At 37.1% G+C, this 26,989-nt stretch overlaps 1 protein-coding gene across 5 annotated transcripts in view; it reads right to left on the bottom strand.

The window, feature by feature from the left end:
- Positions 1-295: 295 nt before the first annotated feature.
- The window catches only part of LOC122822449 (septin-9-like), a 95,520-nt gene continuing 68,826 nt past the window's right edge, over positions 296-26,989 (bottom strand). For 4 of the 5 annotated variants that reach the window (XM_044101131.1, XM_044101134.1, XM_044101132.1 and 1 more), the window contains 9 exons: positions 10,229-10,438; positions 8,198-8,326; positions 7,964-8,045; positions 7,729-7,866; positions 5,922-6,039; positions 5,548-5,643; positions 4,119-4,215; positions 3,363-3,414; positions 296-1,626 (listed from right to left, as the gene is read on the bottom strand). In XM_044101131.1, coding sequence (XP_043957066.1) covers positions 1,485-1,626; positions 3,363-3,414; positions 4,119-4,215; positions 5,548-5,643; positions 5,922-6,039; positions 7,729-7,866; positions 7,964-8,045; positions 8,198-8,326; positions 10,229-10,438 — 1,064 coding nt within the window. In that variant the 3' untranslated portion in view covers positions 296-1,484. Of the gene's footprint in view, positions 1,627-3,362; positions 3,415-4,118; positions 4,216-5,547; positions 5,644-5,921; positions 6,040-7,728; positions 7,867-7,963; positions 8,046-8,197; positions 8,327-10,228; positions 10,439-21,517; positions 21,611-26,989 lie in introns of those variants that run through there. The other variant, XM_044101135.1, reaches the window with a different exon arrangement.

Genomic DNA, 26,989 nt, shown 5'->3' on the forward strand with positions numbered 1-26,989 from the left:
CATGCCCCAAGTAATTAGTGCAAATCAGCTATGCACTGACCATGCAGAGAGACATATTGATCAGACAAGGTAATCAAGGAATGGCTTAATGACAACTTAAGAGCTCGAGTGAGTAAATTACACCTGCGATTAAATGCTGTGGGGATCCAGTGTAGCAGAAAATGATCTAAAGCCTGGTCTTTTAATCTGAATAAAGTCCCCTGCAACCTCCTTGCTGTGAGGTGAATTAATGAGAGAAAACAACCGCTTAAAACAGGACTCTTAATGTGAAATAGTGGAAGTGATAGGATAAATATCTAAAACTTCAATCTTTATTTCTTTAAAATACGATAAAGGAAACTTTGTTATCAATAATACAAGTACAAAAATGTATCGAAACACAGAGGAATATACAAGACAGAGCAAAACAGTGACAGAAGGACATTAGATAAACATGGAAGAGAAATATTCTTGGTACATTGTGTTCAACAGAGCAAAAAGCGGTCTGGTCGATGGAAGATAAATGGCACGCGAGGACTAAAAGATGTCTAAATGTAATTTCAGGTGGAACCAAAAACCTGCTTCTCTTTCCAGTTTCAGCCGACGAGCTCACAGATCATCCTCCAATAAATAAGGCACTGAGGAGGATCCCCAAAAAAAGCAGGAATAGCTCGAACGTCTGAGCACGTTTGTGTTGATATTTTTGAATAACTGGAAGGCGAGTCTTGAAAAATGTTCACATTTTATAACGTGCATAAATACTTTTCCCATCTTAAATCATTCTTTGCGATATTTCTACTAAATAACGATGTTTTAAAAAATGTTGACATTTATATTTAACAGGATATGAACAAAGAATCGAAGCAAAACACAGGTTGTGATGCGCAAAAAGAAAAAACCTTCAGGCACGTCGTGTTATTTGGTGACTTTTAGCTGAGTTTACCGTTTTGGCATGTCAAACATTTTGGGAAAGAACTATCTCATCTTCTTCCAACATGCTCTGATCATGTATTGATATTTAAACATGATCTTCATCAGTTTTTATGCATATTATTGTAGTGTGTTCATCGAGACAAAACACTGTGCTTCTAATGTGGCACAAATTCCTACCTTGGAAACAAAAACGCCAAACTTGTTTAACTGATTAAAGCAAATCAGACAAACCTGATCAGTTTGGTAGACAAAAAAAAAAAAAAGAACATCTTGGCACCCGAAATATAAACTGTAAAATTTGTAATCATGAGGGATATAAAACCAAAGCTGCAGCACAACTTGAAGGCAGAACTCTTTCTTCTCTGTTTTGTCATCAGTAAAGATAAGTTTGAAAAAATAAGGCAATAAACTGATAAAGAGTCCTTTAAGCTGCAGACGATAAAGTCCCTCTGTCAGGATTTAGATTTTACCCCACCTGTGGGATCAGGGCTGGGTGGAGGGAGGCTGGGAGTGGAGGGAAGATCAGAGTCTTGCATCTCGTGCGTTAGTCTGCAGTGGAGGGCAGGTGGCGCCTACATCTCGTGGGCGGTCAGGTGATGTTCAGGGACGCCGTTGGCATGAGCCACTGCAGTGTTGTTCTCATTGAGGCGCCTCACGCGGTACATTTCATAGTGGATGCTGCTGGTGATGTCCTTAATATTCTGCATGTGGGTCCTGAGCAAAAAGACACATGAGAGCATGATAAGAGAAGAAACCAGCCATTTAATCAGACTTATTTTTTCTGTTTCTACGGATACATGGTTGTCAGACTCTATGCTTATATAAAATGAATAAATATATTTTCAAACATGACTATTTTCCTTCAGTTTGAAGGAAGATAATCCTTCAAATTGAAGGTTATGCAGGCAGTGAACTAAAAAAAAAAGACTTGGCAAAAACTTCAACCTGGTTGCTGGAAAACATTTAGACAAAGTCATGTTTTATGTAATAACTACATATTTTTAAATTGTATTTTCACCTTATTATAGTGTCCAGTTTTGAGAGTCTAGTCAAGAAATATGGTAGGACTTGTTGCCTTAGAAAGTTGGTGGCAGATTTGCTCTATAAAGTGCAACTTTGTGGAGCAAACTCAAGGCAACAAAAAGTTGATGAGAACTCTACACCTCAAGATCTGAATAACATGAAAACAACATGCAATAATAATAATAAAAAAACACCATAAACTCGATTAATGTAGTTGGGGAAGTGGCATATGACAGTATTATATTTTAACAAATTAGGATATGTTGACAATTTGCTGAATCCCTAAGCAGAGCCACAGAATTTCTAAAATGCACAAAAAATTTTAATAAAATGCTACCGTCCTGAAATAGAGTTTCAGAACGGTAGCATAGAGAGCTACCATCCTGAAACTTTTAGCATTCAGGTGTGTTTGCCTCCAACAACCCTGAAAGCTGTCGCCAGTAGCCATTCAGCCCTGCAGCCCTGCAGGTCATTTAGAGAATTCTGTCCACTGCTGTTTTACGCCGTCACACAGCTGTATGTCCCAAAGTTTCACAAATTTTATGACGGGAGAGTGTAGCTTATTTAGACAGAGTTGTTGTCAATGTTTACCGTTTTCACTGTTGATTTGTAATAAGTATTAGAAGTGAGAGGGCGTATTTCAGGTCTTGTGTTACGTGTGTTGGCTTTTTTGCCAATATTTGCTACATTTTCTCCTTTGAGGCAATTATTATCGTAAACACACAGTAAAAACTAGTTAATCATGAAATATTTGTTTCATTTTGGATGTGAGCATCCTACCCTGAGTAGATGGCTAGGATGGAAGAAGTGCTTTAGAGCTACCCAGTCTGTCACTGAAAACGCTTGAATTTTTAAAATGTTCTCAACTTTAAAAGACTGAGAAGTTTTCTAAGGCTGGTTTCTAAAAGACGTCCACAAGTACACAGCAGATTAAGAGCTGATCCAACTGCACCACATTAGTGCCAGCTGCGGCTAGCCTCAAACTCTGGTAAAACATCCCAGTCTGGTTAATGCGGTTATTGTCAAATTAACAGCCTTACCAAAATTCACTTAAAAGATATCAGAATTTCTAACTTTTCATATTTATTATCAACTTAACATGTTTCACTCATGCCATTGTGACAAACCTCTCTCAAATGATAAAAAGTGGATTAACTTTAAAAATAGAAAATTTGTCATTTATTTAAAGCAGCAGGGATTAACAGAAATAAAAACAGATCCACCATATTTACTAAAAACCTTGCTAATCAGAATGAGAGCCATCTTTGATTAGAAAAAAAATTAGGCTTGAACAACTGTTACAGTTTTTGTCAAAGTATCACAGAACTCCCCTAAAATCCCACCTCAAAGCCAAGTGCTCCCTAGTTTTATGTGCATGTTAAAATTAATGTGACATAAAAAGGTTGAGGATGCCAAAATCCACTCACCTGATGAGAAGGTCTCGTAAGTAGGCAAACTCACAGTGGGCGATGTTCTCAACTGCATGGAAGAGAGGAAACATGTCTTCAGTATTTCAAATAAATGAAGAACTTTCTCCAAAACAATGTCACGACGCAGGAGGTGTTGAAGTCGGGTTATAAGAATGGCCCACTAGGGGGAGGTGCAGATCTTAGTGCATTTTTTTTTTTTTTTTAAAGACACAAATAGTTAGTGATAGCTCCAGTCTGCTCTGATCTGCTGCACAGATCTCTGCAGATATGTAAATCAAAGGCGATAAGTATCGCTGCAAAGAAACTACAGCAGACAAGTGGCTGTGTGTCTGCAGAGCATGCTGCAGGAAATGAAGCTTCCTTAATGAGAGATTTGATAAAGAATGAGAGTGTTCGATCTGTAGTGGCCAACATGATTTAAATTTTATCACAATGCGGCAATAAAATCAAAATAGAGGGAATGATTTGAGACGAAACATTGTTGACACACCATCTCCACGACTAAAGTTGATTTTTTGGAGATTTTAGTAAAAAAAAAAAGTATCATCCTTTAAAGAAATGTGGCTTTTTAAAGTCAAAGTCTAATAAAAAGCTTGAAGAAGCACAACAGTAAACTGGAAATTCTTTTACAGCATCAATTGTAATAACCGCGTCTCCATTTTTTCCTATTAATTAATCAAATTATTTCCATGTAAGCTATAAAAATACTACTTTGATGATGGATCCTAGATTATACGAATAGGAGAAATTTACCTTCAATAGTGCCCCACTTGGTCTTCCTCCCCAGCAACCTTCTGCCGTTCACTTGGTACTCCTGATCGCTGCCCACGACCGCAAACGGGATCATCTCCTGCCCCAACAATCAGAGAGCCACAGTGCAATTCAAAGACACTCCTACAGCCTTGCAAAAGTATCCACACCTCTTGAACTTTATTAAATTATGCTACATTGCAACCACAAATACCTTTTAAATATTAATAATAGGTCAACACAAATCAGAGACTAAAACGCAGCTTTGTTTATTAGTACTATTTTAAGATGCTTTCTTATGTTTCTGCTGTTTCAGGATAATTCTTAATAATTATATAGTTATTCCTAATAATTTTGTGATTGATACAATTTTATTGTTTTCTGAGCAGAGTCATGGTAGAAAATGTTTAGAATTTTGCAAAAATCTACTTATCGATACTTACAATAAAGTGTGACCTAAAACCACTTTTACTAACGATGAATGCCTGCATCAGGTGCTGGAAGGCTTTACTCAAGAGAGACACTGAAATAAGAAGTACAGTAGCCGTACAATTTCTTACAGTCGGTCTCAAAATCCTGTTAATCAAAGCTCTTACAATCTTCATCATCATAATCATTACTGTCAAGCATATCCCTGCCCTTTTCAGAAACTGTAATCAGAACAGCAGCAGTTGTAATTAATTGTAGTAATAAAATTCTTATCTACCATGATTGAAGAACAGTGTAAAATATGCAACTGTCAGAGGTCACTACAGTACTCATTTTTAAATAGATACAACTCCGCAGCGTGCGAGTGTGTTGTCCGACATGCTTCATAAACGTTCTGCCTCAGACACGCCCACATCTCCCGCTTTGGCAGGCGTAGTTTAAAAGTTTTAGTGAAAATTGAATGTGACCATGTTTGTGACCGATACACAGTTTGCAGCTAAATTAAAAGTGAACTTGTCAAAGCTTTCTTTCCATAATGGTTTTCTTCTTGTCGCTCTTCCATAAACACCAGATTTGAAGTGCACAAGCATCAGTATAGCTGTGGATCTCTGCAGTTCCTCCAGAGAAACCATCTGCGACAATCATCAAGCATGGTATGCAATCATTACTCCTCCATGATTTTATCCCTGCTGTTTACTTTGGTCTGCATTTGTTCGCTAATTTTCTCTAACAAACTTCTGGACTGATACTGAGATTAAGTTACATACAAGGCATCTAATTAGGTGAAGGCACCTGGTAGTCCTGAAGTTTGCTTTATAATTGTACAAAAACTTGAAAAATACCTACGATTAAATGTAAATTGGAAAATTTACATTTTTGTGTTACTTTGTACTGGTCTGAAACATAAAATCCTGGTGAAGTATATTTTTGTTTTAATGCTGCTAAAGGGCTTTAAATGCTTTATTGTATTATTAGCTTTAGGTGAATAGCCATATGCTCTTACCCTGATCTTTTCATTAATCATTCTGTCCTCAGCGTCCTCGTCAAATTCCTTCTGAGGGTACACATCAATCCCATTGGCTCGCAGCTCTTCCCTGATCTGATGAGAGCGAAACATACACACAAAATAAACCTCAAAGTGCTAGTTTTAATTTATTTCTTCATAGATATGCAACACATGCATTTAATCGGATCAGATTAGTAGTAAATTATGTCACATTTATCAATTATCATCTGTAATTGACAAAAAAATAACATTAGATGTTTATACATAGAACATAATCATGCCTGATCCTTCCAAAAGAAATAGAATAAAATAAAATAAAAAAACTCAGACTAAACTTTAAATTTTCTCCTGAAGCTGAAAAAAAAGATTACCTTCTTTTTGAAGAAGTCTCTCTCTTCCAGCGTGAGAGTATCTGCCTTAGCAATGACCGGCACGATGTTGACCACCTTGCTGAGACGCCTCATGAACTCCACGTCGAGAGGTCGCAGACTGAGGGGGAGAAAATGACAGAGAAAAATTAGGAGAGAGAACAATGAATCATCTGAAAATTGCAATAGTAGATTTGAGCAGCAGAGGGCAGATTTTCCTCAGCTATTCTCCCAGATCAAGTCATTACATGTCCATCAGAACTACTGATGGACATGTAGTTCTAAATAGCCAGAATCTCATAGTTTGTGGAAGCTTCTATATATTTTTAGATTCTGTCCAGCTAGTGTGCACTGAAGCAAAAGCACACAAAAAACCTTTCCAGTAGAAATGTAAAAATTGATTGCTTGCACCTAGAAACCCTCTGCTCTGCCTGTGTTAGTCTTTTTGAGACGAGCTCTGAGCAGCTGCTGCTCTCACTAAGTGACATCTGAATTGGATCAACATGAAACATTGGCGTCTCGACTCGGGGGAACCATTTCACACCCGTCCCCTGACTGAGTAAAGACAGGCCAAGACACAAAAATAACAGAGCTGAGGTGCGGCGCTTGAACAGAACTCTGTTATCAACCGAGTCTCCATGGAGGACTCAGCAGTTACAAAATGTTTCCCCAAGATACTCGGCTTCAGTTTCAGAGAATGAAAGGAAATGTGTGCTGAATGGCTAGATGGGCACATGAGAATATGCGAAACCTCCTGCTAATTCCTTCTGTGAGTAAAACCCAGTCCCCTGAGCTCCAGGAACTACAGACTGAGCCAAGAGAGTAGATTAGCCTGTTCAATAAGAGCCAGATGTTTGCATTTGTAAGAAATCCAGGGAGAAACTTGGTAAATTGGCAAGAGCAGCCTGTGTTTGCAGTGCAGTGGAATGGTGTTCTGGGATATGTTGGTTCTGAAGTAAAATGACAGGACTGTGTGTGAGTTGAAGTTGCAGAGTAACAAAGCACAGCCTTACATTTTCCACCTGAGAATAAACAAAAGGTCTGGATGAACATGTGCAGAACCAGCAACAGTTTGTCACAAAGGCAGTCCAGATTAAAAACGGTTCATACTTTCTGTGGGGATGCTTTTTCAAAAAGATTTTTTATTCATGTCTACTCCTGTAAATTTGCTTTCATTCAGACATTTATATATTAAAGTTGTTTTTTTATGATTATTCTAGTTTAATAACTAATGTATTTGTGCAGGAGCAATGCTTTGTCATCCAAATAACAATTTTACTTGCATTTATTCTTCAACATAATAGCATTTTTTGTTTACATCAAAAACATGTGTACATGTGAGTAATATGCTGCCTTCAGAAAAGCAAAAACAACATGTACATACTTCTGTGTTTATATATTTACAGTTTAAAAAAAACAACCCCGACAATCAAATATGATGAAGTTAAGATGGAAGTAAACAATAGCAGACCACACAGTTCAGCTGCAAGTTTATAAAAACCTGATTTGTGTTTTGTATAAATTGAGACTTTTTCAGTGCTTTTTCCAGCCTAAATCTGATTCATTTAGATTACAGCATAATTCATTGTTATTGCGTGATACATGATAATATTCACAAACCCCAAGCCAAACATTGACAAAATGGTTGTAATAATGTCACTAATAATACCACACCACAAGATATTTAGATTTGTAAAAGTCACTTCTAGTGCAGGTTACAAATATCAGTGATTATAGTCAATGTTATTGATTTCTTTGACAAATGGCAGTAGTATTAAATGCATGTACTAATTTTATTTGAAGACTTTACCAGTGACCAGTCGGGGGGATGAAGTATATGCAGCAGTGGATTCTGGAGTCTGGAATCCTTTTCTTCCTATTGATGTTGATTTCCTCCTGCAGGTACGCTTCATACTGGTCATTAATAAACTTCATGATGGGCTGCCAGCTACGTTGATGGCAAAAAGGGTGAATCCATTAAGGGAAAAAAATTGAAAATAGAGTATAACAATATTTTGCAAGACAAAACTGAAATTATGCTGTACCAGTTCTCATTGTTAATCTGGTCTCCAAATCCCGGTGTGTCGATGACGGTGAGCTTCATTCTCACTCCTTTCTCCTCGATGTCTGCACAAAGAGAAGCAATGCCCGTAAGTGCCAAAGATGGTTCTGATCACTAGAGGCTTGCTTCCTTTTTAGGATTTAGCAGCTGTGGGGGATTATGTGTCATAAAACAGCAGGAAAAGATGTAGTAAACTGAAAACAAAGAAAGGCCATACCATGACTGATGGACTTAATTTCAATAGTTTTTGGGATCTTCTCCTGGCCGGTGCCCAGTACAGACTTCCTGCTGACTTTAGATTTGAACAAGGTGTTCATCAGAGTCGACTTCCCAAGGCCACTCTGCCCTGTAAAATGAGAACAATGCTGTTATAATCTGCACATAATTAAAATATAACTAATTTAAAACTCTTATTACATGTAAGTGTCAGATCTAATGGCTCTAAGTGGAAAGAAACAGAAACAAAACAAGCACTGCAATTTACTTTCCCCATGTTGCTACATGAACCAAAAAGGTACTACACATTTGAGCAGAAAAAAAAAACACGAACAGAATTACTTTGCTCAACCTGGCAGCTGAATAATCAGGAAGAGGGGGAAGTGACCATTTGAGAAGTAATCCTTCACAGTTTGAATTTAGGTTAAGTCAACAAGAACCGCCCTGATTTATGGAGATTATTTCTAAAACACACTCACCTAGGCAGGCAGACAGCAGGCCATAATTCAAGCAATAGTTTAAAAATCTCAACAGCTGGAACCTATAGAGGAAGGCACTTTCATGCCAACAATGTTCACACTGAAACTATGAAGTGGAACTACATCGAACATAGGGGAAGACTGTTTCCACCTGCTGATGTTTCATCTGTTTTGAGAACTGAAGGCTTACAAAAATATTCATACCTCTTGCACTTCTTCATAACCACTAACATCAAGTTATTTTTTGTAAGTTTGAGTGCATAACTGAAGTGGAAAAAATAATGCAATAGTATTACCTTGAATTCAAAAGGTCTGAGTGAGTGTTTCCAAAATGAACCACATTTAATTTTCATATTCTTTTGGGGAACGTCGCTACACTCCAGTTCATACATCTAGATACAGATTTAATCTCATTCTTTTCTGCAGAGCAGCTCAAACTCAGTCAAAAAGAAAGCATCTTTGACCTGAGGTTTTCAAATCTCCACACATATTCTTAATTGGATTTAGGTCTTGACTTTGACTGGGCCATTCTGGCATATAAATCTCCATTGCGTCTCTTAATGCATATTTAGTGCCACTGCCCTACTTCATAACAGGATTTCTTTCAGGAGTTACCTGTATTTACAGTCTACCCATCAACTCTGACCAGCTTCTCCATCTGTACTGAAGTATCCCCACAGCATCATTGTGCCACCACTGTGTTTTCAGAGTGATGTATTAATTTTCCACCTTACTGTTCTATATGAAGACAACCATGTTCAATGTGGCTCTTCTCTGACCAGATCACATTCTTCAAGAGGATTAGGCTTTTAAAAGCCCCAGAGGTACATTCAAAGGGTCAAAAATATACAAGTACTTAGTTGTATTTCTTTTGATTATGTTATTTTCTTTAATGGATAAAGAAATGAGTAAGTAGACATAGTAAATAAAAAAGGAAATGCATCTGTTCTGATTTGACTTTAATTATTTCCTGCTTTTGTAATTCTGTAAGCATAACCTGAAATTCTCTGATGAGTAAAAGAAGGTATTTTATCTCCAATTTATAGTAGCAAAATTAAACATGGAAACAAGGGTTCTTTCATTTTACTCAAGACTGCTTCTTTCTTTCTCTTTAAATGCCAGACAGAAAAGGTGTCACGGCATCATCCTCAGGAGACGCCCTATGGAAGTGGAGAGAGTTTTATGATGGTCTGGTTACAGCTGAGGTGTGTGTAATTAAAGATGTGTGATCACAGGACTCAAAGGCAGTGTGTTGGGCCTCCAACAGAGAGGGATGCTTGTTAAAATCAGTTTGACGCCTCTGCTTTCAGTCAAGGCTGATTAAAGAGACAAAAGTCATGTCAGTGCAGGAGGAAACAAAAACGTGAGGATTTTTATGAGAAATGTGTATTTGGATGTGAAGAGAAGAGGCTGAAACAGACATATAAACAGAAAAAAAAGACATTTACATTTTAATATTACACATGTTTTGGGTTTAACATTATGCAGGAGGTTGCAAGATGTAAGGTGAGTACAGACTAGACGTCTTTCAGTGTGAAAAAATCACAACCTACCTACAACCATGATGTTGAGCTCAAAGCCCTGCTTCATGGCTTTTCTCCTCATCTGCTCCAGAATGGCATCAATCCCCACATAGCTGAAGTCCACTATGGCTCCACCGGCCTTCTCCCCATACAGACTACCCACTGCTGGGGGTACCATAGCGTCAGGCACCACCGCCTCAGACATGGCACTGCTGCTGTTGCTGGGGAACACCTCTGGTCCTGCGTCGACACAGAGAGAGGGAGAGGCAAGGTTATACAATTACTGTTGATGTGAAAGCACAGAGGAACTAAGCATTCGATGGGAAGGAAGGGGGGTCAAATAAATGTCATCAGCAATGCAGGGAATGTGCAAAAGCGGTACTGGAAGCAAGCTAAAGAAGCGGAGAGGAGATCTGCACAGCTGAATTTCTTTAACAAAACGTTCTCACAGCAAGAATGGAAAGAATTTAAAGCATTTGAGGCGATAATAAACAAATTTTCATCAAAATAAAATCAAAGCCAAACAGGTAAGATTGGCTTTGACGGTTTAAAGCTTTACTCACATCTTGATATGAAACACATATAATGTTTAGAGCACATTAGTCATTTAAGTTGTATCTACAATCTAGAAAAGCACCAGCTGCTTGGCAGTTGATCGGAAGTGGCTAATTAAGTTCAGAATTGCATCATAGAGAAACAGCTGGTCCATTCAAATAAACAGCAGCTCAGAGTTTTGAAAAAATACAAAAATACAACCAGACACAGAAACTGCCATCAGTACAGGTAGTGAAGGGGTATGTTTTTAACAAAAGAGAAGGCACACAAACTTGTTTGAGTGCTGAAACAACACTAGATATTTTATTAAATATTTTTCTGTTTTTGTAAAAAAAAAAAAAAATCAACAGAGTTCTATAACATACATTGGTGATGCTTCTGTGCTCCTCCAGCATATGGTGACAATGTTATCACTGCCTACATCAAAATGTAGCTAATTGGTAAAGATTCTCTCAAAAACTACATGACCTCTTATTTTCTGTGACTCGATAATTAACAGTTTCAGCTCACATTAGAAGTTTTTTGGAAATGAAGCCAGAGCAAAGCAAAACAAAAGTGGAAAACCAATAAAAATACTTCAGTGTTGTAGTTGCCAGCACAAAAGGTTAGAAAGGACATGTGCAAAGTGGCTCAATAAGTAATCATTTTTAAGAATCTCCAGATATTCACTCCACATATACACAACACAAACAGTTTATAAAAGTCGACTGTGCTTGCTTCCCCTGTCTAAAACATCCATGTTAGCTTAACTGGTTAAGCTAACATGTATGTACAAATTGCCTCTAGAGGTGAGGATGAGGGCAAGGTTGTTAGTTTAATGTGTTTCAGTCTTGCTCTGATGGATTGGTGACCTGTCCAGGTTGTGCCTTGTCTCGCTCATAGGCGCTGGAGACGGGCACCAATCTTTCCTTTCTTAGCCTTTAAGGGTGTGGATAGGTACTAGAGCAGGGTCAATAGTTGACTACTCTATGAAAATCATAAAAAAAACATTGAGACACTAATTCTTTGGCAAATTTATTTATTTTAGGGGCTCAATCTAAATGACATCAATAGGTGTGAAATAACTTACTGAAGTGACGAATACTAACACTTTAGGTATCTTAAATGTCTGCAAAATGATTCCACCTAAGACTCTTCATATTTAATGAGACTTTCAATAGAAGCAAAAGTGATGATCCGAGAGATTTTGCCATTCCCACACCAACCCTGTTAAAACATAGAGAATTTTAAACAGATGTAGCCTTCATCCCAGCAGGCTGACTTTACTCAAGGAGAACCCATTAGAAAATATTTTATCTAGTTTTAGAGTACTTCAGATTTGGCAGGAAGTCACTGCAACAGCCCGTTTTAATCATTAGATTTCATCGTGCGGATTAATAAGTTATATATTCAACGTTAAGCCTGTTTTCCAAAGCCTGAGCATGCAGAACATGAATGTGCCTTTAACAATGTAACCTGCCAGTATGGATTTAAACTGCTGGGTTAATATCTTCGCTTTTTGGGTGCTGCAACCCTTTATAAGGCCTCCAGTATCCTCAGTATCTGTCCTGTTAATGTGAGACTGAAAAAGAAGCTGAAATATGATCTACTCCCAGCTGGCCTCCCTCACACAGACACATCTACAGTGCATGCTTGGCTTTGTGCAACGAAACCCCGTCCTTGTCTCGAACCTTTCTTGCTTGATCATATGGGTGACGGGTAGGAATGTACGTGGACATTCACAAAACAGAATCCAGCAAACAATTCTGCTGCTTTGACATAAAAAAAATCCAGACATTTGTGGAAACACGTCAAATTGGCCTTGGAGTGATTAATGAAAGAAAAAAAAGTAAACGGCAAAGAATAACACAGCAGTGGAAACTCTAAACTTCAGTCTCACTTTTATTGTAACTCATTGTGTGAATCCATGTGTCATAAAGACCCACCTATGGAAGCAGCTCTCCTGTCCTCCTTCACCACTTCCCCTTCCTGTTCCAGGCACTCAGTCAGCAACTTGCTGCATCTCAATGCCCTCCATCTTCGCTGTGCACCACCCATCTACACAGACCTCCGTTTTTCTTCTGTCCTTTTCCTCCCTTCAGTCAATTTCTTTATTTCTTTAGCCATGCATACACCAGTATGGGATATGCGTGAAAAAAATTAGAATAAAAATTTTAATAGTTATTATATAAACATATAATAACTATTAAAATTTTTATTCTAATTTTCAGCCATAAATATGCTATGCATCAGTTGTTCAGCCAGCTGTCTGGAAGTGCACAGCAACATATAAGGGAGGGGTTGCTTTATTCTATGTAGTGGGTCCTTACAGTCTGACATTTTCCTAGGGATGCTATTAAATGTTTAAACTGCACTTTTCAAAAACGTAGTCTACCTTCACTGAAAAAAATCCGTTACTAACATCCATACTTCATTAGTTTTCTGTTTGACTTTTGTTTATTGAAACTCAAAATTTATGGATAAAACACACAAAACTTTTTAAAATCAGAAATGTTCACAGAAGTCTTAGCTAAATTGTTGATTTAGTCTCAAAGTGAATGTTTCATAGATGTTTGAAAAGCACAGAATGGATGTTAATTTTAGCTAAAATAATTCAGAATTGATGAGCATCTTGTTGGAGAGGAAAGCAAACCTGGGACCTTTAGAGATATTTTTTCCATCATATTGAGCTGATTAGGTGAAAAAATGTAATATTTGCTAAACAATTTAATCTCTTCATGTTGCTTTCATAACAATTTCTGTTCCCTCAATTTATGTGTAGGCTGTCTTACTGACAGGCTTAGCAAAACTAATTGTTTTGCCATTGTTTTATTTGATTGCACAAACATACATCTGTGATTCAACTTTTTGCAGCCACTGTTTAAATGCAGTATGACCTTGTGTCATTCTTGTGACTGTTATGAACTAAATTTGGTTTCAAGTTAGACATGTTTAGGTCTTGAGACATCCCCCTGTATTTAGCTAAACACATTTTCGTTGGGTGATGAAACATTGGACGTAATAAACCACTGATCTACAGCCGTATGAATAATACTGCTATGGTGACAAAATAATCAAACTAATCTTCTTGGGTGAGTAGAAAACCCTCTTACATGCAGGAAAGGGACAACGAATAAAGGTGACAGAAGGAGAAGAGGGAGTCGACTAAACGGGTTTTGCAGATTGAAGCAGTAAAGCTCCCCAAAGCTTTGTTCCTTGTCCTCAATGACTCTAAACTCCTTAGTTTTCCAAGCACTGTAAACAACTCTGCAAGCATGAACACAGAAAAGGACCACCAAATCCTGCATCGTGGGAAACTTAACAGAAATAAATCACTTTCCTTACAGGTAGTAAACTGCTGTCTGTTTTAGTAAACATTCAACCCCAGAAGGGAGAGATGTTGATACAAGAATGTCTAGCTGTCGGTTAAACACACTCTTTCAGAGCTGTTCGTTTGAAAGTTATTCGAACTATCACAGTGAAGGACCTTATAGTTACAACTGGATATAGTGTCTGCACTATTTATCAAACGGAGGTATTCAGGATCTTTAGATGTACTGCAGTACGTAGATGGTTCTTAGCCAATATAAAGAGTTGTCTGGAGACAAGAAGTCGGACCAGGGATCTATAAATGAGAAACATTTGACCGGCAGTTTTAAAATGTCTCAGACTGTTGGGTCAGCAGCTGTTGGGCATATACAAAATCCAAACCTGAAAACAATGATGGAGCAGCAAAAAATTGCTGATATTAAGTCAAACAATTTCAAGATAAAAAAAAAAGAAAAAGAGCAGGATTATGTTTGAACACAAAATGGGTTTGGAGTTGGCTAAAAGTAGAGCAGCAGGAAAATATCCAGGAACATATTTTCAACAAATGTGTGTCTGAAACTCAAACATCTATGAACACACCACATGAAACTCTTCAAGGAGCTAATAAGTTGCTTCTGAAGCTAGAAGACTCAAAACCTTCCAGTTTCAGTGACAAATGTTTTTAAAAAAAATGAAATCAGTGAAAGCACAGAAATCTAACTACTTACATAAAAACCTTTTTTTAATTGGCTAGATATGTTTACTATTTATTCAAGCTGCAAAAGAGCAAGACACTTTAACAGATAACAGGAAGGCCAGAAGGAGTACAGCAAAGCTATTATGTTTCCCCATTTCAGCTGAATTGAGCATGGTGGATTCGGAAATGTTAGCATTTCAGAAATAGAGTTAAGGTAAGAATCTAAAGTTTCTATAAAAAAAAAGCTTTACAAAATAATTTGTTCAGTAATATATTTTTCTCATACAACAAAAAGACTGACAAATAAAACAAGTAACATCTGGCAGATTTTTACAAGCTGTACAGTTTTATTAACAAGACAGGAAAAGTTGGATGTCCTTTATATCTGTGTATCAATTACACAAATCTGAAGAAGTGATCAAACTTGTGGATCAGATTTGTGTATTTCATGACTAATGGAAAATTTTGATCTGAACACAACCTGCACACTGTGATGAAGCAGCTTATCTCTTTTTCCAAGAACTAATCAGCAGCAGGCTCTAATAATACAAATCTTGATTATTACCAAATTAGTTGGAGATTAGATTATATAAATCATACCAGTAGGTCTAAATCATTAATTTTTGACTTCAAGATGATAATCAGATCCACTTCAACAAGTTTTCTCTTCTTTCAGGTTCAATATTGTCATCTCAGATTTATTTGAAATGTGCAGGAGAGGAAAATGACCGTAATCTCAGCAACTGGAAAGCCCAAAAGAACTCATTGGACTTTCTGCATTGCTGTTTTCTATTAGTCACAAAAGATAATTTTTTTTCTTCTTTCAGCAGTATCGGATTTCTTTCCTTTTTGCAAATACAGCTAGCGGTCTACAAAACCACAAAGCATTTTTTTTAAGAGAAGAGGGAAACAAAAGCAGGGAGGAGAAAACCTAAAGAAAGTAGGGGAAAAAGGGTGAGATAAAGTTAAGAAGCAAAAAGGAAGTAGAAGTTAAGGTCTTGGGAAGGGGGGCGAGTTAGAAAAAAGATAAAGGTCAGAGAAAGGAGGACGACACAGGAAAGCATTTAGAATAGAGGAGGGGGAAGGAAAAAGGAAAGACTGTGTGGACGGTTATGTTGTTGATTTATTCCACTTTTGGGCCTGAGGCATTCCTCACTAACTAACTACAGACCTCCAAACCGGGATGCAACTACATTTTAAACAGACCGAACAAACATTTCTGTTCGCTGCACAATCCTCTTAAACGTTACAGAATCCCTGAACAAGTACGCAGAAAGCTGACTCTTCATTATAAGTATAGAGGCGCTGCGGCCAAGACCACTGAGCCGTGCTACAGCTGTTCAGAGTGTCGATCTTGACAGCATAGCAAACAGGTTAGAGGTCATGTCCCAGTTTAAGTTGGAAAAGAGCTCCTCTGAGGTTATCCCTCTACATGACTACCAGTGGTTCTGACCCACGGTACAAACTGGCTTGAGTCACAAGAGAGGGATCCAGCGTAACAAAAGGACTGGAAACTTGGAATGTGGAGCGTTTTTGTAAATCACTGGGTCACTGGATCCCTAAAACTCTCATCCCATAAAGTGTCTGCTTTGTTTGGAAACTTTTACAACAGCAGGATACAATTTGTGGGCCTCTCAGATTTTATTTAGTAAGACATAATGGATTTGAGCGCTTTATTTAAAGAACAAAGCGGACATTTCTTAGAGAGGATGGGTCAGAAAAATGCCTGCCTTGAAAACGTGTCCACCATTCTTTGAACGTTTCCACGTTTTGACCCAGTAAAACCACAAACTCCAATGTGTTTTATTGGGATTTGATTAAAGGCTAACACAAAGTGTATAATTTTGAAGTGGAAGTGAGATGATAGTTTTAAAAGGCTTTACAACAAAATATGGAGGATTTGTGGGATATTGCCGACAACAAATAGTTGTCCTGTCACAGATTCTCTGAGCTTTGGAGATCTTCCACTCCTGCAGAGTTGCTGTTGTCTGATTAGGCACTTCCTTTTATTTGATGAACTGACCGAGGTTCACTAAGACGTTCCAAACTGCAGATTTGCCTTTTAGTCTTGGCCTGCTTCAAGCTCCTCAGCAACTTCATCCTTGATCTGTCTGATGTGTCTATAAGATGCACATTTTTCACTATTGTTCCCTAATAAAACCTCTGAGGCTTTCACAGATTATCAGTGTTTATACTGAGATGAAATTATAAATAGGTGGCCCTTTAATTATGTCACTTCTGAATTAGATTTCTCATTTCTGATTTTATATATATATAAATATATAAAAGCTATTGGAATAAGTGCAAATGGATTAAAAAAAATTCAGATTTTTATTTGTAAATTGTTTTTAAGAAAACAATGATTTTTCTTGCATTTCACAATTTTGTGTGAAAACAGAGATATGCTAAGATATGTGACAAAATATGAGGAATCTTTTCCAAAGCCCTATTAAGTTTTCAGCTATAAACTATTGCCAATAACATGCATACCAAAGCAAACACGCCATTTTTAAATGACATACAGAAGTATCATGTTCTACTAATTTTGTGAAAGCACCATTGTAATTTCAAATCTAGGTGAATAAATAATCTTATATGGAGCTCAAACTCAACGCAAAAGAAATCCGGTAAAAGCTTTTTTATGTGACTGATTTAAAACCATCTGCTTATTTTGAGCTATATCTTACATTCTCTGACAAGACAAAGGAGGTCTGTGTCTGAATCTCATCTCAACATTGCTGGATTTGGTTTCATAAAGACCCAAATGCTAAGTCCTTGAGACGGTTGTGGGCTGCTGTAAATTATCTTCGGAGAGATTAAATCTAAAATGTTCTCCAGTTCCAGACTTTTCCAGCACTTCTCATAAGAAGAGAAGATGCTCCAATCCCAGCGGATGAACTCCAGCACTGATTAGTTTTATACCCCAAACCACATGGGGTTGTGGCTGACAAACATGCATGCTTAAACAAACACTTTCCACCCTGGAAAGTTTATACTCTAATAAAAGGAGGAAATTGGTGGAATGGCAGTGCAAGCAGGGTCTGTTGTGTTATTAAAGTCAGAGCAAAACTGAGTTCCCAGAGTAATCATTCAGCTCAATGAAGACATGTACACATTGCCCTCAAGGGTCTAAACTGGACACCATGTCATCATATAATACAATATGATGGCATAGCAGATGAAGGGATCCAATATTTCATCGGAGCAGATGAATATAACTCATCTGCTCAGTTTTTGTGTGATAAATTTCATTTGTATGCTGTAAAAACGTACAATTATTCCTAGGTTTTTAAAGAAATGCAAATTGTTGTAGTGATAGCCAGATCCCACAGGTTTGTCTGGACCTCCAGTGGAATGTGTTCACTCTCCCAACTGTGGTGGCACACAAGAGAGTTGTTGTGTTTCTAGTCTCCTCAGCTGCTTCTGACACCGAGATGCTCACAAGGAAAGGATTTCTCAGCATTCTTTGAGGTTTCATGTGCATTTTATGAAACTCTAGCATGCATCAATGTAAAAAGTGCATGAGTGCATGCAGGAATGTTATGTTCTGACAAGCCAATCCAAAACTCGTTTGTTTAATTTCTATCTCGACATCTATAATTATGGAAAGCAATTCCACTGCTGAACGACATTCCTCACATAAATGCAGTTGAGTGAATTTCTATGGTTTACAAAACTGTACAGGCCCGAATAAACTCCTAAACAGTATACATAAAAATGTCAGTTTTCAGAAGTTTTTGTAGCAGACATGAGCCGCAATAAATATTTTTGTATAACACAATTGGAATCAAAAATCAAATCAAATATCTTTTTAATGATATTAATTGCATCTAACCCACTAGTTTTATCTTTACATTTTTACAAGTATGCAACAAAAATAGGCTGTTTCTAATTTATTTATGAATAACACTAATATTTAATGACAGTAAAGCAGATTAACAAAGGGTTTTTAGAAGGGAAATTTTTAAAATCTAAAGGATGGTTCTTTAAACACTTTCTGCAAAATATGCCAAATTAAAACTTAGCAAGCTATTATTTGCTAGTTGTTCACAGCCAGGGGATTGTAATGTCGTTAGTCTGGCTGGGCAAATGTTTATCTTAGTAATTGGGTCAAATTGTATTTGTGAAATGGTTGACTGTCAAAGAATGGATCCAAGCAGCCAGGGAGATCAGAAATCCGACATCTGTCCTCACACGTGGCTGACCTCAACAAATGTCCCGATAAATGCCTCATCTTATGGTCACAGAGATTTTAACCTTCAAATGTAAATGAATAGTTATAAATATGTAAAAACTACATGGTGGGATGCGATAGGGTTGATAAACGTGCTTACAATTGTGACTGCTTTTTTAAAACATAATGTGAACAACAAAAAATAATCAGGAATGTGTGTTTCAGCCCAGAATAGATAGTTCACTAACAACACATGCCTACTTCTTAATGAACTATGTAATCAGAAGAGTCTCCAGGCTCTGCAGCACACAGCAGTCTGCCTGTATGACGTGATGGTGTTATTCAGGTTCTGTGCAGCCATCAGGACGAGTATTTATGGAGTGTGACTGATCCACATACAAAACTCAAGAGTGTACTCAGAAACGATATATCCAGGTCTAAAGTACTGAGCATTTATTTTCTTCAACCCATCCTCAATTTTATTGGACTTAGATACAGCGTATACGTGATATTACTGCTTCATTAAACAAATTAAGTGCAATCTCTAATGGATCATCTGTCCTTTACATTATACGATCCTTTTTAAGAACAGACGTGTGCATTTTGGTTTCAATCTGCACTGCTTATCTCATAACATGAGCAGCAGCAACATAATTTCAGCTTGTTTTAAAATAAGCTATTTTGATTAGTATGCGGTTCTCAGACTGTATAACAAATTTCTTTCATACAATAAAGAAAAAAGCATTAATCATTCCTATTTATTATAAATTATATCATATTATGCCATTACTATTTTAAGACAAGTTGTTTACAAGAACTTAACATATAGATTACTAAACCTTTTAGACATTCTGCTCTTTATTTAGAAGCATATAACCTGTTGATAATAGTTGAGTGGCATACCTGCAGTAGGCAGAAAAGCCACTCTGTGCTTGCGACTGGAGCTTCAAAATGAAAGTTTCATCGATAAGAGCATTGTGTGGCGTTCCCTTTAGTTTCCATGACTGATTTTTTTAATGACTGGATATATTATCAAGCAATCAAAATGGTATTTCTTTAAGCAAACAAAGTGTTCAAGCTTTCTTACAACAAGCTAAACAGCAGTGTACAGCAACTGGTGGGGGAGGGGCTCTCCTATTCTATACTTGAAGTGGGGAATAAAAACAACTCAGTCACTTTGGCAACTCCTTAAAAATGTTTTGATGTATTAAAAACTGTTTCGAAACCACAATATTTGTATTCCTCACTACTTGACAGTATTTTCAATGTTACTTCAATATTAAAAGAGTTGGATTATTGATGTACTATCTGTATCATAGTCACCATTTGATCTTTTTTCTCTCCAAACACTCATAACAGATACCTAAAACCACTATATCTACCACTATTATTCATGACTATCTTTCTTATGTTTTGTTATGTAAACAACACATAAGAAAAGATAAGAAACACAAAACCAGCATTTATATTTGACATCTTATTCCCTCTAGCCAGATCATGTAAACTAACAGGTTATAGAATCGAAACCTTATCAGTTTATCTTCACAGAGTGCATGTTGCATTCATGAGATGTTTTGCATTACAAATTTATGACGCTGGATTCCAGTAAGGCTGCATTATCCAACGTCACTCACCAACCGTCTTGCTCAAAGACACAGAAGGTAAAAATGACCTTTTCTGTATCCATTAAACGCTGGTGAAAGGCAACGGTCTGCTCTTGCCTGGCAATGCTCAGAGGCCACAACAGAGCTCCTTTCAACAGCCGTGTGTGTGTGTAAAAGTGTGTGTTCTGCATGCCTTTGAGGGAAAACAGAGTCTGACAACTATCTGGAAAGGTGAGGGGCGGTTGGACTTTTCCAACGGTTTGATTTTACGATAGAGCAATGCGTGAGCAGTGAATAACAATGACTGGGATGACAGAGAGATGAGGCCCAGAAACCACAACCACAACAATGGCAGAAAGATGAGACAGCAGAGCAGAGAAGAAACAATGAAGGTGAAGAGAAACTTAATCTAAAGGGGGTCAACAAAAAAAATCCCAGAACAATAAAGAAAGAAACCCTTTGATTTTCCTTAATAGCAAGTTTTTCCTAATAGAAACTCAAAAACTGATGGCTAAACTTTCACTAAAGGCTATAAGTAATCATTCACTATTCTTATTAAAACTAAACTGACCCCATGTACTTACAAAGTTTTAAAAACTGATTCCTAGAATTTAAAAATGGTCAAAATGACAAGAAAAAAAAACATTTAAAAAGACTAAATCTGTATAAACATGTAGATTTGTCCAAGTTTGAGTTTAGAACCAAGTATTTCCATAAAGCAGGCTTTATGGACTGCACCCATGAATTATGTCTTAAACTTTAACACATGCAAATATATGAACAGACACTGCACAAACAGAGGCAGAGACTGAAATGCTTGAAGCAACATTTTTCAATCACTTATCACCTGGACTACAAAACAGACATCCACTTTAAGGTAGGAAGGTAAACATACCAAAGAGAGAAAAAAACTCAGTTCCAACAGATTTCTTAGAAACCCCCTCACACACAATCACATGCATGTACACAAACACTCCCCTGCTGGTATGCAATGCACTTACCGTGTGTAAAATGTGTGTGCGCAAGTGTGAGAATGACTTGTCCCCTGCTGAAGTGAAGAGCACCAGTGAGAGGCCAGATTCTGCTGTGGCAGATCCCTGCTCGGCCCTCCCACTCATGTCTGACATGTGACTCAGCATACAAAGCATCAAGAACCGCCCATTTCCTCCAAACATCCCCCCCTCTCCAGAGAAAGAAAAAAAGTAGATCACAGTGAACAGAGACAAAGAGTTATTATCTGTTTGTCAGGAACAGATTCTAGTCTGTGCAACTAGGTGTGTCTACACAGCCCCTTTAAATACTATTATGCTTCTTAACTCCCAGGATAACTTAATACCCTGCTTAGTCTGGGTGTTTTATAAGGTCTGCTTCAGTACATCCCATTCATTCATCCATCAGACCTAACACAATGTCGAAACAATTTCTTTTGCATGAGATGCTTTCCTAAATTTCTGCAAACAATGATTCAAAATGATCATAGTAAAGTTGAAAAATTGGTTGAAGACTCAAATAAAATGTATTTCTGATCAGTGAAAGCCTCCTAACAAATTATTCGTAGGTCAAACTATGAACAACAATCTTCTGTGGAGATGTTGTTACTGCGTGGAAATAAGAAGTCAGCTATTATGGAATTAGTGACAAAATAAAGTCAGAGGAAACACAAAAGATGGAAAAAAAGATATTTCAAAAGTTCTCTTTCTACTACAAGTCAAGACATGTTTGCATTTTATTCATGCTGCAAGACAGTGAGACTTTAGCCAATAGCAAGAAGCCCAAATGTAAGAAAAGTTGATATGTTAGGTCATTTTTTTAAATATCTGACTGGTATGGAAGACGCTACATTTCAAATGCAACCGCTGGAAGTGTCAAAGGCAAGGTGAGGGCCTACATCAGAGGTGCCAAAGTGTGGTACAGAGCTAATTGGACATCCTTGGAATAAATTTCTCCAGGCACACGACCAAAAGATCTGTAAAAGTTTGGTCCAACTGGAGATGGACGTATTCTTAAAATGGAAAAAGATTGGGTACACAGTGCTCAGCTTTAATAATCCCCCTTTTATTTTATTTTCACATTAAAGAATTCCACAAAAGCCCATCCACTCTTAATCTAAAGCAGATTTGGTTGAACTAATTTATTAAACTTGGTGCGTTTTTTTTTTTTTTTTTTTTACAAAAACAGGACTAAATTCTGTTCTTAATGCTGGAAATAGCAATTTTTTTTGGTTGTTGCAGATATTAGAGAGGCACCGCAGATTACATGCCTTTTATTTTAATCATTACACATAAAAGATTTTGTTTTATATTCTGAATTTAATGCAAGAATATGAAACCTATAAAAATATTACTTCACTGCACATTTTAAATAGAAAAAAAACATTTTATCTTGCATTCATGGAAGGTATCTGCAGTATAAACCTTTTTAAAACAGCGTGCTTAAGTTAGAGAAATTTGCAAATAATTAATGACCAATCACAGCAGGAAGACTAAAAATAAATGTTTTGAATGTTGTAAATTATACTTAGATAAAATTAGGAAAATAGTTAAAAATCAGATTCAACCAATTAAAGTTTTACAAAAACTTAATAGAACATTTCTCATTTGTAATAAGAAATTTTTGCATAACAGAAATACAGCAACTGTTTTACTTAAAGTGATAAAAAATGAAGAAAACACAATTAGAGCAACTTGAACCACATTTAATATATGACATAAGGCAATGACTTGGCTTTAAACATACCAGGCTCTTTATTACTTTTCGTTAGGTGCAAGTTTGTGTAATTAAAAGGTAAGTAGATAGCAGTTTCCCTTCAAAGTATATTTATGCTTCCACGTATGCATTAGTATGAATTTAACCCCAGTGCTACAGACGTAGAAACACCATGCGTCTGAAAAACTAGGGAACACTAAATGAAAGGAATTACTTTGTGTAATCTTGTTATATCTTCTCATCCACAGTAATAGCTTGATGTACCCAGTGCTGGCTGGGTTCTCCAACAAAAATACAGGTGGTCATACATGTCTGGAAAAAACACAGTCGGACCAAATATGGAGAGGAAAACCAGCTTTTGCTGTTTCACAAATTAGAAAAAAAAAGAAGAAAAAAAACTCACAATTTTCCCAAAAGTAAAGTCTCCTGGTTTCTTTCATTTAGGCTGTCTCTGTTTAGATACTGAAGTTCGTCCTATGACTTAATTAACCTCAATCATGTTATGTCTACTTCGTAAAGCTCATGGACAATCGTTGAACATACATATGGGAGTTGTCACACTGAAGATCATCTCCCAGAGATGTTGTCTTGCACCTCCAAGGAAGGTCAGACCATCTCCATCTGTAAGTCTTCTGTCCTTGAATATGAAACCACATCTTTTGTCTCTGTCTGGCTAAGCATTCCAGTCTGACATGTACAAAAGTGTTTGAGACTTTATGCAAGATATTAAAACATGAATTGGTGCCTTTCACCTCGATGTTGCTTGGATGTTATTTTTTAATAATTTTGTGCTGAACATCAGGATGCCAACAAACAGCGTTTTGGTACAGACCAGGACATAAGGCTTCAATCTCCTACCTCATATTAAGAGAAGGGAGGGCTGATCATTGGCTCAGCAGTCTTCAGTGAATCCACTGTTATCTGGTGAGACACTGACTGTAATAAATTATTCCGTCATAATCTAGTAAAGATTGGTTATGTTTGGACCAAGGTAGGATACAGGAAAATTCCAAAAGTAGAGTCCTTATGAGTTTTATACAGCAGAGGTCTAGAGAACAATGGAAGACCTTCAAAGGCCCTTTTTAAAGGTTTTTTTAAAGGTAGAGTCACTGCAAAGCTGATTTATCTGAGTCTGTGAAGGCATTTGAAGAATAAAAGAGCATATTCCTTCATTTTCAGAGTAAAGAATGTGATCAAGTGGTTTCTTTCTCCTCCCGAGAGAGAAATGGCTGACCTTATGAAAAGAAAATATGGGCCTAAATATGTTTTATGTCTGTTTGGATTAAGCAAAAGATATGCATTTTTTTGACAAGTCAGAACAAAATGTTGAGTTAAACCCACAATCTATATTCTTTCTCAGCCTCATTGCAGTGCATCTGAACTTTGACCTCAACTCCTGTTCTTCCATGTCTACAATAATATCCCACCACCAGCTGATAACAGCAATCCAGGAGATCATGATCAGTTCCAGACACTGAAGCTTCTCAATGCAGGGGACATTTGACGGATACTACATGCTTGTGTATGGGTGCTACTGAGCCTTACTGACCTCTGCAGGAATGCTCCAAACTCAGGGTGGAGGAGGAACAAATAAACAAGGAGATGTGACAGCAGAGAAGACTGAACAGACCTGTCAGACATTTATTTCATCTGGGAAACCTGGACATTGACAGAGGGACTGTCTGAACAACCCAGAGAACCAACACCATGAATCTAGAACCAGTTGGACTGATAGGGAGTGGGAGGTCAGCGGGAGGGAGGACTATGCTGCACTGAGGCCAGTAACAAGAGGCTGACCGATGAGACATTGCAGATAAGTTATCCACACACTGGACAATGCAACGAAGCAATTCTTCCTTGCTCACATTGTTCACATATAGACATTTCTGTGCTAATATCAGAACACTGTTCTCAGTTTTTTCCTAATTAACTCTGCATCTTAAAAGAAAAGGAAAATTTATTTATGTTTTAAAGTGAAGTGCAAATAAAGAGGTACACCAAAAAGACACACACACACACACACACACACACACACACAAAATATAACATTTAACTGGATATAAAACTGTTATTTTACAAGTTGCTCTCCACTTTCATATTTGAAGGACAAAAAAAGGAAATCTTGTTTGGGGTTGAAGCTTTGTTCTTACAAATGTTTGTCTGCAGATCATGAAGACATAATTAAATGATCATACTGCTTATGTTAAAGCAGAAAACAAAGGAAGACAACTAGCATTATTTAAAAAGTATATAGGGGAAAACATAATCCCATTTAAATCTTTCATTTGATTAAGACGTTTTCCTGCAAGAAATTATTATTGTAGATGGGCTCCAGACAAACTTTGTGTATTTCCAAAAGCTGAAAATGAACATCACTGTGTCTCTGAAGCCAAACACTTTAGATAACTAATGCAACTTGTTTTATTTAAGAGTCTACTATTGACTATAAAACCTATTTTATCCTGAACACAACTCAGTCCAGTCACTGCATTATTTGCCCAAAAACTACCAGCATTCCCACATGATACCATGTTTCAAGCAAGTTAAATTAATCCTCTTGTAAAATAGCCCTCCCCCCTCTCTTTTTGTGCTTCTCCTTAGAAATGCAGACTTCTGTGTGACCCTGCATGCATGCAGAGTGAGTCATTCATCACTTATCCAATGGTCCACTCCTTTATTAAAGACCCTGCTGAGCAGGATATCATGTTTAAAGATTAAAAATTCCCATTTCGAGGAGAAGAGGACATTGTAACAGAAAGCCAGTGACATGGGGTTGATGTTTGTGGACATTTCTGAGCCAAGATGTTGTCATGTGTTGGCAAGTGAGAGTGTAGGACTGCCTGGCAGACCACTAGCAGAGTTTATTGCAGCTGTTCAGGGCCTTTCACACATGTAGTTTTGTTTTCCTATGCAGAAAAATCCAGGCACATCCTGGGTCTGAATGTTTTTGGTTATATTTTCTACTGTCCCTAACAAAAGATCTCACTTTTCTTCATTTTATCCCATTATAACCACAACATAGTTTACATTTTATTCAGAGTTTATGTGATAGACCAACATAATAAAAGTGCATAAAACAGAATTGGAAATAAAATTTTACATTTCCTTTTGCTAAATTCTAAGAATTTTTTTTCTTTTTTTTAGCCCAACTGAGTTAATCTTTCTTTGCAATTACAACAGTAAGTATTTAAATTTTTATTTGTACCAACTTTTGCAACACCATAAAGATTGTGTTTTCAGGGTGATATGCAATGTTAGGTTTTCTACACCTAATTTGTCTGACTAGATCACCTTCTCCTCCGTATTTTCTGTGACCTCACCAAACTTCACTTCTCTTGTCTTAACAGCTGTTTTCTTGTGCGGTTTTGCTGGGGATCTTTGTATTTCTTCCACAGCGAATAATGATGTACTTTAGTCAAAAAAACATTTATTAGTTCTCTTAAACTTCACAATTTAACAGTGTTTTGTCTTGGGTTATCACATAAAATAATTATGTTATGTGACAAAATGTGGAAAAAGTTTGAGGCGTAAGAACACTTTTGAAGCAGATGTAAATATTGTAATTTAAGAAGTGTTGTGGTCTGCACTGCATTTAAGATGTGAGACAAGTTTCTCCAAAAGATTTAGTCACACCATGGTTATCACACAGATGTTTTTCAGGGACTCCCTATGTGAAACCTGCAGGTGGTGACGAAACAGGAACTAAATATTTCCTTTGTGTTTGTTATTTTGTACTCTTTTGCCCTGCCCAGAGGGAATAGCCAAAC

The sequence above is a fragment of the Gambusia affinis genome, linkage group LG19 (assembly GCF_019740435.1).
Source record: "Gambusia affinis linkage group LG19, SWU_Gaff_1.0, whole genome shotgun sequence".
Lineage (NCBI taxonomy): Eukaryota > Metazoa > Chordata > Actinopteri > Cyprinodontiformes > Poeciliidae > Gambusia > Gambusia affinis.